At 33.7% G+C, this 14,518-nt stretch overlaps 1 protein-coding gene across 4 annotated transcripts; it reads right to left on the bottom strand.

Moving 5' to 3' along the window:
* Positions 1 to 813: 813 nt before the first annotated feature.
* LOC142520763 (protein MICRORCHIDIA 6-like) lies at positions 814 to 13,368 on the bottom strand. Of its 4 annotated transcripts, XR_012813986.1 has the most exons (20): positions 13,237 to 13,368; positions 9,794 to 10,168; positions 9,490 to 9,564; positions 9,348 to 9,382; positions 8,736 to 8,814; positions 8,547 to 8,636; positions 8,405 to 8,480; positions 6,581 to 6,659; positions 5,607 to 5,735; positions 5,297 to 5,395; positions 5,072 to 5,173; positions 4,844 to 4,981; positions 4,186 to 4,278; positions 3,372 to 3,423; positions 3,173 to 3,284; positions 2,645 to 2,901; positions 2,293 to 2,409; positions 2,100 to 2,176; positions 1,721 to 1,763; positions 1,067 to 1,181 (listed from the first exon to the last, which is right to left on the bottom strand). XR_012813986.1 is itself a non-coding variant. In XM_075623883.1 (19 exons), exons 2-19 carry the CDS (start codon positions 10,158 to 10,160, stop codon positions 1,062 to 1,064), a joined length of 2,256 nt encoding a protein of 751 aa, XP_075479998.1. In that variant the 5' UTR covers positions 10,161 to 10,168; positions 13,237 to 13,368; the 3' UTR covers positions 814 to 1,061. The 4 variants fall into 4 exon arrangements, 3 of the variants coding, with proteins under 3 accessions (XP_075479998.1, XP_075479999.1, XP_075480000.1); XM_075623883.1 differs by having other exon boundaries at positions 814 to 1,181; positions 2,100 to 2,409; XM_075623884.1 differs by lacking the exon at positions 13,237 to 13,368 and adding an exon at positions 10,270 to 10,472 and having other exon boundaries at positions 814 to 1,181; positions 2,100 to 2,409.
* Positions 13,369 to 14,518: the final 1,150 nt, after the last annotated feature.

Genomic DNA, 14,518 nt, shown 5'->3' on the forward strand with positions numbered 1-14,518 from the left:
TAATATTTATTTTGAACATTTTTTTATTTTTTAAACAATTGTTTATTTGATTTAGTAAATATATTTTATTTTTCTGCGATTAGACTTTCGAATTTAAATCATATATATGTGGGAGATTTTGTATTATGTGTTTAAATTAAAATATATATACACATATATTTGAATTTTATTTAATTTTCTTTAAAAAAAATTTAAAAAAATCATAATCGAGTTGATCGAGTTGATTCGGATTCGAGTTCGGGTTGAGAGTTTTCGGGTTGGCTCGGCTTCGAGTTGGATTCGAGCTGAGCAATTTTTGAATAATACTATTGTTCAATCCGATCTAACCCACCCGAATTGACACTCATAATATTTGTGCATATTCAAGAAATATTTTGTAATATTTCTAAAATATAATTTATGATACAATAGATTTTATTCTATCATCAGTATCAGTCACACTGCGATAATTTCTCCTCATAGCATAATTTTAACAAGGGAAAATCGAAGTCAGCATAATAGTACAGATCAATGAAACTCCAAGTTGGGCCAAAGTACTTGTGTCTTAACATCATCGAATAAAATATATGGCTGGAATCTTCGGTTTCATTCCCATCACAGTGTTTCGATCATTTAACCATCGTGGAGCAATCGAGTAGGATTCAAGTAACTTTTGTAAGTCAAGTAAATAAATTTGTGCAGATGTAGAAAGAACAGGTAAATAGAAGAAATATGATTCAAAGAACCGATTCAGGTATCACCATTAAATACAAAGAAGTAGCCAAAGAACATGCATCATTGACCGGTTATACCAACTCGTTAAACGCGAACAAAAGACTAAAGTATTTAAATACATGAACCTCAAGTATCAAAATCAATTTTGGACCTTGGATTTTACATTAGGTACTCCACATACTTGCAAAGACCGTGAATCCAATAAAAACTACTCAAATTTTGTGTAATTACTCGAAATAATCTGAACCTGGCATGTCTCATACGCTCACTTTGTAGAATATAGTTATACGTTCATAATTCTTAATTAACCATTCCAAATGCTACTATGTACTACAGTTTGTTAAAGACTAGTCCTCTATCTCTATGACTATATTTTCCAATTTAGTGTTCTCAAACGAATCCGATTCCAGCAGATGGCGTGCGTACTCGAGTTGTGCTTCTTCTAGCTCCATTTTTAGGAGCTCTACCTACACAATTAAGTACCAAGTCTTCTTACAGATTTTCTTGAACAATCGGTTGGCGGAAAACATTTCTTAGTAGAAACAAGTGTAAAAGAAATGCATCGATGGAACTAAAAGGATAAAAATACTAATATACATAAATGACTGAAGAATAGACCTGGTAAAAACTGAAAGGATATAATATGGTTAAGAAAACTGATAGTAAAAACGACATTTTTCCCTCCAGCAAATAAGCGACAAAGACATCCCACTAACAGAAACAAAAACTAGGGGAGATGGATTGGTCTCTTTATCATTGTCATAAGAACAAGATCTATAAAAATGACCAATGTCCTCGGTTTAGTGCTTCCAAACAGAATCTTGCAGGGGACGAGAGAAACTAGAAATAAATTATGTATTGTGCGTCAAATGTTGGACTCAAATCATCCAGTAAGCTGTGATAGATGATGTTTATATCAATAGAGTAAGCAAGTTTTTTTCTTTTTTTAAAAAATATTTGAGGAAAAATCATATTGTCAGAACCGTTATTAAGTAGATAGAAGTACCTTTCTATTGAGAGCTTCCTGCATCTTCTCATATTCTTTGCATCTAAAATACAGAAGCATACATGCTTAAGTTGAAGGGACCTCTATGAGATTTTGATATTGACAATAGATAAAGCAAACACAAATCATCTTATCCTTCGGAGCAATGATTGACCAAGAAATATGATTAAGATGGTAATATATGTAGTCTGGAGGAAATTTAAAAAAAGAATTTTTTTTTTAAAAAAATACACGTCAAATTTTGATATTTTTTAATTTAAAGAACGATCACTGCCTCACACCTACTGTTTGACGAAAATAGAAGCCGAATTTTTTGTCGCTTTCCACGAGAATTAAGATTAATAATCAGGAACTACGTGCATCTAAATTGAAAACTTACAGCATAAGCAGTCTTCTGTTTTCAAAAATCAGGTTAGTAGCCCTCTGGTTTTCCAACTGAGTAGGAGTTAGTACATGCTGTAAGAAAGAAAATTGCAATTCGATTAAGAGAACGTAACACGGAATTTTAAATGGATAACAAGTTTTTTGCGATGTCCAAAATGGTTGAAAAACCATTCCAAACAGACGAACACCTGTACATCCCCCCCCATCAAGCATGGTGTCGATTGTTGGGGAACCTATCACCCCTGTCCTTTTCACACCTTCAGGCTCTACAACATGATCAAGTTCTTTCCTCTTCAGAGGCACTCCTGTGCAGAATTGGAAGCACGAGCTTTAGATCATTTATACCTCCCAATTGAGAGTCACTTGGACAAAAATTATTGAAGGACAAAAGCTCAAGCATCAGTAACGCTGTGAATGATATTTGTATAGTTAGCCAGGCCTGCACTTGATATGAGCCAAAACCCAGGACTTGAATCCCAAAAAACCAAATGCTCCATCGCTATATTTTTTACTAGATCACAGCATATCTACTCTTCTTACCTGGTGAATTCTGATGAAAGGATTGTGCTGAAATTCCAGATTTTGTTGCCCCAATATCCGAAGAAGTGTTTGTTTCATGTGGGACAGTTCCAGTAGCTGCAGATAGTTTTGGACTAACAGCAACGGAGGGGTTGGTACCGAACAAGATGGGTTGATATATACAACCTGGACTAAAATCAGAATCAGTTTGAGGTGTCACTGTTGCCTCAGGTCTTTTCCTAATATTTCTATAACCAGTGAGTCCACAATGATGATCCCTGTTGAATTTCAACAATGATAATCATAATAAAAATCATTTGATAAGTGTCAGGTAAATATTTAATGACTGAGCAAACAAAATAAACAATAATCGTAGCTCTGATAAGTGTCTCAACAAATTAAAAATGCATTTCTCCCAGTCATTAAGTTATCATGTAGTAAACGAGAAAAAAACAGATATACTAAATCTCAAATAGTTGCTCCTTCCCGAGTCATCTACATCAGTCAAAAAATATTTGTTCGTCTAATTTTCCTCAAATAATTACTAACCAGTACTCTTGTGTCATTTGTTTCAGGCGGTGTTCAAGCTTTTGAAAAACGGGAGTTTTCTCAAAGTCTTGTTTGCTGTGAATCGGCTGAATAAAGTTTGCTTCTAAAACACCTGCCACGTCCAGTAACAAGTCATGTAGATCTTAGGTTGCATGATTGAAGATAAGATCCCGAGCACATAAATTTTCAGAATTCTTACCAACGACTCCTCTGCCTCGGTTTTTTCTATAGGACACGACGCGCCAAAATGGCTGCAATCGATAGACAGTAACAAGATGAAATATTAAGGTAAAATAATCATTCATGCAACACATTTCTATTTATTCAGTGAATGTATGCTTCCTTATTTTCTTTTCTCTCCTTTTATTAGGGAGGAGGTGCAGGACCAATCTTTGGGTACCGCACATGACTGCAACTGAAAATTAACTGGCTGAAATTAGATTGTTCCAATACTTCTCCTAAAGTCTAAAGTTAAATAATAATAATCATCGCCACCACCTCCACCACCGAAACTAGAAAATATCACCATGTTAAAAATCACTTCCAAGCTTTTCACCCGGGGCATACATACACTGAGTGAGTATCCACATAAAAAAAAGTACACTTAACATGTGGGGGTCTACACACCTTTCATCATCAAGAAAATAAACCGAAAGTCTAAAGATTTCCTCAACCAATGAAAACCAGCATCCGATAAAAGGAATTAACTAGCCACATGCCAAATATGAAGGGTACAAACAGCAACCAAGACAACTATCTACTTAACATTCGGACAGCACCATGTATATGAACATGAATATCACATCGCTTCCACTGCGATGATAAGTATACAGGGAATCATGAAGGCTGCTATTATTCGGAGTAGATGAGACCATGTTTAGACTGATCAGATATTTACAATGACAATTATGTTAAGCAAATCAGCTTATCATTTAAATGACTGCTTACACTTTGGAATGCAATTTATTTGAGTGTTAAATGCCAAATGTGTAATAATCAGTAAGCGCAGTTACCAGTATCAATCTATTCTTGTGATAGACATTAAAACCATGTAGATTTACTTGTGGAGCTTCTTTCAAAAATCCAATTGTAGTGGTGACTGAATCCTACAAGAAGCATATTATATCAGAGTCCAACAGCCATAAAAAAGGTCATACATGTGCGTGTGTGTGCAGAACAAAGACATTAGACGCCCGGTTTCTCACTTAAGACAATGACACTGAATAGTAATGAAACCATTAAAGCCCATACAGTGATGAACTACTTTGCTTAAGTTTGAAGATGATGCACAAAGACTCAAATGAATCTGTTGCTTGAAATGGCAGCAAGTAAAAATCAGGTTAAGAAAGTGGTGTTCAAAATAAAATCTTGCTTTCAAGTTGAAATAATGTATCATTTGTATTAAAGAAAATTACCTCTTTCACCCTATCTAAATGATATAGGTGCTTTGAAGTCTGCCCAAAAATGCCAACCCAGCCACCACCACGACCAGGTAGTTTTATTTTTAAAAAAAAGCGCAAGAAACTCCTAGAATTATTAGCTACTAATTAATTGCTTGTGGAACCCGCTGTGGGATGTAACTTTGCATCTTTGTGTACCTACAAGTATTTGAAATATATGCGCATCTACTGCCATGCAACCATCATAAGAGTTTGCCGAAACTTGAATTACCTCAAGATTGTGGGGTCTGTACAATATAAATTCTGGAAATTTGAGATCACTGGCAATGTTATGATACTCAACAACTCGCCCACGCAATAATATGTAGAACTTATTTGGAACACGCAAGTATAAAATAGATAAATATGCCTGTATGAATAGGAAACTGAAAGTTAGAAAACTTAGAAAGCAATGGTTTTTATGTACATATTTATGCAAAAAGAAATATTACAGACATACACGGAGCGAGTAGCAAAGACGATTAGCAAGATGATGTTCATTTACTTCCGTCTGAGAACCAACTTTTGCAGAACTTTGGCCCTTTCCCGACACATAAATATCCTGATACCATTAATTAAGTGAAGCTAAGCATCAACATTGATGCAAGATGATAAACGAGGGAAAAATGAAGCAAAAGGTCGCAGCAAATCCTTTGATAGAAGTTAACAAAGGAGTAAAGCGAACCTCAAGGTCTGACTCAAAATCGAGCTCCAGTTTACCTTCATCATTATGCCATAGGTTGTAAATTATTATCTTTGTACCATTACCGCAGATGTCATCACACTGTGTCACAGGGGAAAGCAAAGGAGACAATGAAGTTAAGTTCAAAAGATAACGGTTTAAGCAGAAATGTGTGTGTGTAGGGAACACAATAGCAGATATCATGAAAATAATAAGAAATAACTTTGTTAGACCACCCTCACGCATAAAAGGGCTACTGGAAAAGGTTGAAAAGAGGGAAGAGGAAAGAAACTAGTTCAGTTAGATGGCATACATGCTTCAGAAGTTCAGCTTCTGTAGTAAATGGAGACCACTGCAACAAGATGCGAAGATTGTTCTTAAATTGATCTTCATCATACAATATATTCCAAGTGCCCGTGTATAAGTTAAACTGATAATCAACCTGCATAATTTAGGCACAGCCCTTAAAATTATAATATTGAAAACGAACACATTGAAACATGAAAAAGAACAGCTATGTCTTACTTCAGAAACAAGAAGATTGAAAACACATCATAAAAGTTTAGTTCTTCTGAAAATTAATAATAATAAAAAGAAAATAAATTCTTCTTAATACCCTTATTAACCTCTCCCAGTGATAGTGTCCTTACTCATGAGGAAATCATAATCATATCCATTAACATATCTAAGAATTCCAACCAAGATTTTGAGCTTTGGAGATAACAACCAAGATTTATTATGATTCTTTTCTCAATAAATGAACATCAAGCCACTGATTTAAAAGTAAAGAATAGATAACTATATCACATCTTGTAAGTTTCTCAGTTCACAACGAAACCTTAAAATCTTCCCAAATGTTACCACAATTGAAGATGTTGACATGCAAGATAGATTAAAACAACAAAATATCCAATGAGTTAATTTTCATATAAAGTTTTTGCTTCAAACTATAAACACTAGAGATAATCAGAATAATGTAATGATGTTAAATAGAAATTGTCATTTACACAGAAGCAGAGATTCGATATGTTTCACATGGTACAAGTGTCCCATTTAAAAACTTTAAATTTTTCTTTGATTTTGAAGCATAAAAACTTATCAAAGACAACTCTTAAAACCATCAAGGTCTTGAACACCAAAACAGTGCATGTAATTTGAGCACAAAGGAAACTCTAGCAAAAAGCAAACATAAATAGAAACTTGTAATTTACTATCGGCTAACTTGGATTGATTCTACAGTCCTCAGAGCCTGCATAACAGTATAGATCAAACTACATCATCAATTACCACGGGGACCACTATGCTATCTTGCCTTGTCTGCATCAAGAATGTATAAGATAGAAGACCTACACTTTGTGTCAATTTCCTGATCAAGAAAAATGAAGTCAATATATACCATGATTTAACAATAACAATAAATAAACAATTTTGTGCAGGGTAACCCGAGAATTTATTCAAGCTTTTTAAGATGATTATTGACTTATGAAAATATTAAATCAACGACTGCTAATTATAGAAGTAACATACAGCAAAAAATGAGAAAATCTCTACTCTATCCGTTGAAAAAAAATGTAGCTTCGACAGAATACCGAACATTCTTTTTTTCTAAATATTAAATATAATTCTAATTATTCAAAACTGCCAACAATAATTGACCATCTATGGTCAGTGAGAAATGATACAAAGAGAAAGTATACAAGTATTAGTTATGGTTCATGGGATTTATGAAGAAAAATGCACTAATAAGTTTCCTTTTCAAAACTTCATACAATGATAAGCTTATCCCCCATTTTATGTGCTTTATCTCACTTGCGCTCCTGAAAAAAGGCAATAGGGCATAAGACCATCTAACTTGTCCATAAAAGCAGTAGTTAGCTTAGGGAACAAGCCCAAACTGAGTAAGGGAGCTTCTTGATGAGATTATATTTTAGTATATTTATTTGGATAAATTTATTGGATTAGGAGAATTTTAATTGTTTAAATTGGTTTTATAGTTTTTAATCTTGATTTTTTATTGTTTGTAGGTGAAAGTGATGGAATTGAGTCAAAACTTAGGAAAAAGAGATAAATTTGGTGGTAGTTCATTGTATTTGTCGGTAGCTTGGTTGGAGAGAAATAGAAGGATTTTTTACAATTTAGAAGAATGGCTTGAAAAACGCTGGGATAAGATCAAGTTTCCGGCCCCTAGTTGAATTGGAAAGCATAAGAAGTTTAAGACGTTTTTGGTCTCAAACTTAGGTTTTGTTATGCCTGGGTGGTCTTGACCTAGCTCTCCTCATTATATTTTATGTTTTCAATAATAGCATACTCTGCATGGTCGTTCAAATAATGATAATAATAATAAATATTGAAGCATGATTCTCCAACGAAAACTTATATCTTGCTGGGTGGAAGATTTAATTTAGTATGAGGGGGAATATTTGGTCCATATTTATCTTGAGGCTGAAGGGCTGATGGCTTGTATAGGGATGTTAAACTAACTGATGGCAGATACTCCTTTCGTCCATATTTAGCATGAGGCTGATGACTAGAATATGGATATTAAACTAGTTTTTCCTATATTTTATTTTGGATTCTTTCGTGTGGAAAGATATAATGTTTCCTTAATATGTGCGCTGATTTTGCTCGATAAATCAGGATACTTGGGAAAATCCCTTGAATAAGAGGATCTGATTTTTTATTTGTTTCTATCATAGGTAAGTAGATTTGTCTATAAACTCAGTTCAGTTGTAGATAAAAATAATCAAGAACGAATTTTATTTTCTCTTATTGAAAATTATTTTCTCCACATTTGGATCAGCCAATGTTGCGACATTTCACTTCAAGTTACTAATACATCTTACACCCTTATCATGTTTCACGCAAGAAACTAAATACGCAACTACGACTTCAAGGCCACATTTAATAAACTTAAGCAATGATCACATGTTTAAAATCCCACGTTTTATAAAGTAAAGACATGTGACATAAAAAAGAATTATCAAAAGTTTTTCAGATAAAGAGGGGTAGGTATTCAGTCACACCACCAGGAAAAGATGGAAAAAATAATGTGCGGGCAAAACAACAAATAGAGAGAGCAGATCATGATTTTCAATGAAAGCAAGAAGGAACCTGTCTTTCATATGGCGACTTAACACAACAACATCAGCCCCGAGTCTCATAGAGCTCGTCTTAAATCCATTTCCATCTGCAAGGCTACATATTAGAATCTCGTCACGAAACATGAGAATGAAAAAAAAATCATAATTATTACATTGTCCAATAGCAGTTTTTGAATTCTTATCCGAAAATCCAAAACTTAAGCAACGCCTCATTGATTCTGGGTCCATTCCGCCACCATTATCTGATAAAAAATCATCATAGTTCACAGTTATCCAACCTTTTGTCAAGGTTTAACACCAATCGAACAATAGTGAAGCAGCTAAGTCAAGGTATACAATACCTTGAATTAACAAAGCAGGAGTCTTATCTCTTGGGTTCAAGGTTTTATCGACAATGACAAAAGTTGCTCCATTCTTTATCTACAAATAAATTGCAAAAAATACAAAATGTGTATCAATGAGGCACAAACAGTACACAAAATAGTTGTCTAACAATCAACCTTGACAAATGTTCCATCAAGACACCCTATATTGCAATTCAAACTCACCCAGAAACAAAAATGATGCTAAGTTCAGTTCATCTTGATCACTGATAAGCATATGCATGAAATAAGCAAAAAAAATTGCATGATCAGCAGTTTATCATCTTCTCATTCATGATACAGGCAACTTCAAAAGGCAGTGAATAAGATGCATCCAAAAAGAGTTAAATAACTTATTTTAACCTAAAACTGACGGAGAGAGACCATGTTGAGTGAGAGAAAAGTTTAAAAAACTAAGTCATCCATCGTCATGTTGGAGCATAGACAATGCATTAAAGTAGATGAAGCAATGCTAAAGAAGTTCACTGAATCAATGATGTCAACCATTTAAAGCAGCAAAGGATGATGAACAGATAATTCCAAGTACCAAAAGGATAAAACGGACATATAAAAGTACTCTCGAAAGATTACCTCATCGACAGCATTATCAAGAAGCTCTGCGAAGGCTGTAAACACGGGACAAGTAAAATAAGGACAATAAAACATCTTTCAGAAATATCCAATATGATAAGTTCGAGCAGCTCAACCAAAGAACAATATGAGCAGCACATACCACCAAAGGCCCATTTATGTGAAGTAGCATTTGAATGAAGAAATTTGGGGTGAACACGAAGATAACTTGTGCCATCTGTCGATGAAAAAGATAATTTCAGATTACAAAGTGGCAGAAGATATGCACTCTAATCAAAGCTGAAAAAGATCATTAGCCCAAAATACACGGAAGTCGCAAGTCAGGTAAAATAAACTGGTAATTGTCACAGCCATTTTCTTAAAGTGTTGAATAAAAGTTTGCCTATTTCAATGTAACGATCATCTGTTAAAAAGATCAACTTCGATTATCTTAGAGAGCAAAATACTTTGACAGCTAGGCTCAGAAGTAAGCCTGTCATCATAGTTTCCAGCTTTCCAGAACTGCCGACAAAGTGGGGTTAGACATATTGATGATGTGGAGCAAAGTTTTGTATCATCATTCGGGCCCTGCTCTTGATTCCAAGCACTTGCACCACCATGCGTTGAATTTACAACACTTGACCTTCTTCTATTCCCCTCATACACATGACTATTGAGATTCAAAATAGATTCTTGACTGGTGGTCAAATCAAATTCGGGGTGCTCGTTCTGTTGCAAATATCTTCTTCCCGAATTGTGCTCGAACTTATCAGCATTTGCACCAACTTCTCCAAGACTGTGGTTGCTAGTTAAATTAATTTTTGCAAACCTCATTTTATGGACTGGAAAGGAATAAAAATACAGACCAATGGTTACTAAACATGTCGAGAGAAGATTGTAGCTTTATTTTAGGGAAAAGCCAATGAGAAGAAAAACAGATAACCTATATGGCAGTAAAGGGGAATAAACAATAAGCAGAGAGGAGAAAGGATTGAATTATTTTTTTTTTTTGAAAAATCTAGACGAAAACCCAGATCCTTTCCTTCAATTTTTTATGCATTTGTGGGAGGGGGTTTTCCTGAGCAATAAAGTCTCAAACTTGAGACCTCTCCCATCATTTGGAAGCTTGCAGTTATTTGGCAACAAGGCGTGGCACGATGTTCTTAAAACAAATTTATCCTTCTCCTGACGTAAACCATGCATAGCTTTAATTGACATTAGTCCTAAATATTTAACTTCTGTAACAAGGACTAGTTCCTGTCTGAAGACAATTGATTTTTGACTACTTAATGGTCATTCTCGATTGATACTTAGCAGAATATTTGCTCTTACCATTTGGTTTAGTGTCATTCTGAACCAAACAAAAATTAAAAATCATCCATCCCATATTGCAAAACATGTTTTCTTTCCATCAATACATATAAATAACATAATTTCTTCTCGTGATATTAAAAGAAATATATAACTGCTTACGAAAAATGCACATGGAACTTGACACAAAATATTTAAAGGCATCTGATACCATATTAGTACATACAAAAGACCTTATTTTCTTGAAAACATTTGAGAAAGCAGTAAAAGGCTAAATAAATATTAAAAAAATATAGATTACTTAGACAAAGCATTGGCCACGAATGTCCTCAAAGCAAGCTTAACAACCCTTTGGAATCCCATAAGTTCAAAAATATCGCCTTCGACTTTTAAGAGCAAAAAATATTTAGTTGAAAAAGAGAGGGAAAGGTGAGAGTCTTTGATGGATGACAAAAACAAAGAATATGAGTCTTGAACATGGTTGAATATTCTGTAATAAGATATAGGAAGCCACGTTCTGGGGTTTGAAAAAATGCTACTGATGTGACCTCTTGATATGGGGTTGGGAAAAAAATGAAGAGATACAAGTCTTGGGGAGAATAGATGTGACCTATTATTAAGAGAAGAGAAAAATGGGGAGAATAGATTAAATGGGAGATTGAGGAATGGAATTTGGGAAGAATACAAGCCTTTGACCCAATAACTAATGTAAATTTTTTATTGGAAGTATTGATGTCTTTGAGATTGGAAGTATTGATGTCTTTTGTCTTTGAGATTGCAAGTATTGATGTCTTTGAGCAAGGGTAACAAAATGTTGGGACCTATGCTAATCCATTCAATTTTCCTATGCACCGTGGTTTCATCTGTATGTCTTTCCTTCTGTATAATCAACTAGACATTCAAATTTTTTACAATCAGTTGTATACTTCATCCATGATCATTACCCTTACATCAAGATGTAATCTATTTTATTTGTACTCAACTTAGAATGATTCTCCTCCAAGGTTAGTCAGTTAGTCTCCGCACTTCCAACTTACTGAATCCTTCCCTGGTAGTCAGTAGTTTGTATTTGTACCAAAACAATCATTCTGGACAAGCCCAATGTCCTTAGAGCTATATATCACCTTACATTGGTAAAGCAATTGAGACCACTTGACTAGTCTCATACGCCTGAAAATTAGTGGAACAATTAGTAGTACAATTTTATAGTTGTGGTTTGTTTTGCAGGATTTAGAAGAGAATTCCATAATTTTAATAATAAGTACATGACTGACTATCAAAGGGGAAAAAACTAAGGGTATTCAAATTTATTTTAAAACCGAAAAAGCCGGCCGAACTGAAAATTTTGGTTTTTTCAGGCTCTTTGACCAGTTTCGGTTTTTGTTATTCGGAATTTCGGTTTTCGGTTTTCGGTTTTTGGTTTGTATGTGTTGAACTTTTTTAAAAAAACTAGTTTTAGTTGCGCCACACACCTAACATGCCCTTCTCTTGAACAATAATATGCAGGGTTTTGACCAAGGGCCTGCGGTCTCCATTAGGGATGGCAACTTTCCCCACGGGTTTGGGGCCCGCGGGGAAAACCCGAAACGGGGATGGAGATCCTCGATTTTTTCAGGTTCCGGTTCGGGTTCGGGGATTTTTTTAAATCCCCGATGTAATTCGGGGCGGGTATGAGATTACTATCCCCATCCCCGAAATCCCCGAACCCGCCCCGAAAATAATATCAATAATAAAATAATAGTATTATTAATATTAATAATATAATAATATTATTTTTTAAAATATTAATAATCTTATTATTATTAATATTGATATTGATATTAATATTAATGTTATCTCTGATAATAATAGATAATAATAAATTTTGGTTTGAGAAAATCTACGAATTCGTTATCGTCTTGCAATATTAATATTTTTGAAACGGGGATGGGGGCGGGGATGGTAAGTTGATCCCCGAAATTTCGGGTTTGGGGATTCTCCGAACCCGAAAAAATGGGGATTGGGGCGGGGATGGGGGTAGGGATGAATTCGGGGATGAGGATGGGAATGGCAAATCCGCCCCCGCCCCGACCCATTGGCATCCCTAGTCTCCATCTAACATTTTCTTATTTCCATTAATTTTCTTCTCTTTTTTATCTCCATTTTCCCTCAGCCTTCTCCTTCATTTTCAGTTAGAAACGAAGGTGCTACTTTGTGTTCCGGCTAATCCATTCTCACGCTCATTCTTCAACTCAATTAAGTCCATCTTCTTCTTCTAATTCAAAATCATCCCAAACAGAAAAATCCCACCAAATATCACGATCCATTCTATTATTTTATACTTTTTTAAACTCTTAAAAATTTATTTTTACATTTTGTGGCCAACCAGCACATCATATATTATAACTCATTATCACGTCTCACAGCAGCTCCATGTATGGAACTTTCAGTTTTCTGGGCTCGAGCTTGCAACCATTTCCCTTCATTTTTTCCATCTTTCATACCAAATAATAAAAAAAAAAAAAAACTAGAGTTTCAAAAGCAACAAAACCCAGCATTCTCTTCTTGATCTTTTCAAGCTACAAATCATCAAAACCGAAAGTACGACGCCAGAATATACCTGGTGGTTTCGGGATGCGCTTCAATCATACGCGGGTAGGGTCATTAACTCATTATGCGTTCCTTCTTCCACACTCCATTCTCCAGCTAGCCAGCTACATTCGTTGATCACACTTTATGGCGTCACCTTTTCAGTTTTCTCTGCCCTTCTCATTGACCAAAATACCCTTCTAGCATTTATCATAAATCTATTTTGGGTACTTATTTTGTGAGATACGTGAACCTATCGATATTCACAATAAAAAATAATATTTTTAGTATAAAAAGTATTATTTTTCATGGTTGACCCAAATAAGATATCCGTCTCACAAAATACGACCCGTTAGATCTTCTCACACAAATTTTTTATCTATTTTATCATAAGATTCTCGAAATTTTCTTTTCTATTTTAAATTTTAATTTTTATTATTATTTAATATATACTAGCGAATGTGTTAAGTAAAAAAAAATAAAGTAATTTTTTGAAAATTTTAAAATAAAAATTATTAATTTTTAAATTAAAATAATATATATAATAATTATATAATAGAAAAATTTGTGAGTTTATAAGTTATTCATTTACTATTTATAATTCTTAAAACTAAAATAATTTAGAATTAGACATGTTTTCATAAATTTTAATAAGTATGTCTCTTGTGAGACGATCTCACGAATTTTTATCTGTGAAACGGGTCAACCCTACCTATATTCACAATAAAAAGTAATGCTCTTAGCACAAAAAAGTAATAATTTTTCATGTATGACTCAAATAAGAGATCTGTCTCACAAAATATGATCAATGAGACCGTCTCACACAAATTTTTGTCAGTTTTAATAATAATAAGATTAACATAATTATAATTAAATTTTCGAGTTCTACTGTTTAATTAGAAATTATATTGTTTCGTTGAAACATCGATTAATTTTCAAAATTTTATTCATTAAAATGAATTAAATTAAAAATTTCATTAGTTACTATATATATCAAATTAATTTATCAATTATTTTTTAATCATTGATAAACTAAATAAAATTTGGCAAAGGGTTTCAAAGCCAGATTTGGTGCAAAAGCGATGGGGAGAAAAAGAGAGCCTCCGAATGGACAATTCAAACCAGGTAGATGGATCAGTTCGTCTAATTTTTTATTAAAAAATTAATTATAAAATTACAATTTTTTAATTAAAAATTTATAAAAACATTTAAAATGATAAAAAAATGAAAATTAAAATTTAACCAAATAGTTCGACCAAAATTTAAAACCAATGAGAAATTAATAATTAATAAAATTAATTAGTTAAATAAAA

This window comes from Primulina tabacum, chromosome 12, assembly GCF_025594145.1.
Source record: "Primulina tabacum isolate GXHZ01 chromosome 12, ASM2559414v2, whole genome shotgun sequence".
Lineage (NCBI taxonomy): Eukaryota > Viridiplantae > Streptophyta > Magnoliopsida > Lamiales > Gesneriaceae > Primulina > Primulina tabacum.

Coding starts and splice junctions, on each gene's coding strand:
- LOC142520763 (XM_075623883.1), bottom strand. CDS start 10,160: ATGAGGTTTGCAAAAATTAATTTAACTAGCAACCACAGTCTTGGAGAA. Junction 9,383..9,489: donor ACATAAATGGGCCTTTGGTG/GTATGTGCTGCT, acceptor CCGTGTTTACAG/CCTTCGCAGAGCTTCTTGAT. Junction 2,902..3,172: donor CAAATGACACAAGAGTACTG/GTTAGTAATTAT, acceptor GAAATTCAACAG/GGATCATCATTGTGGACTCA.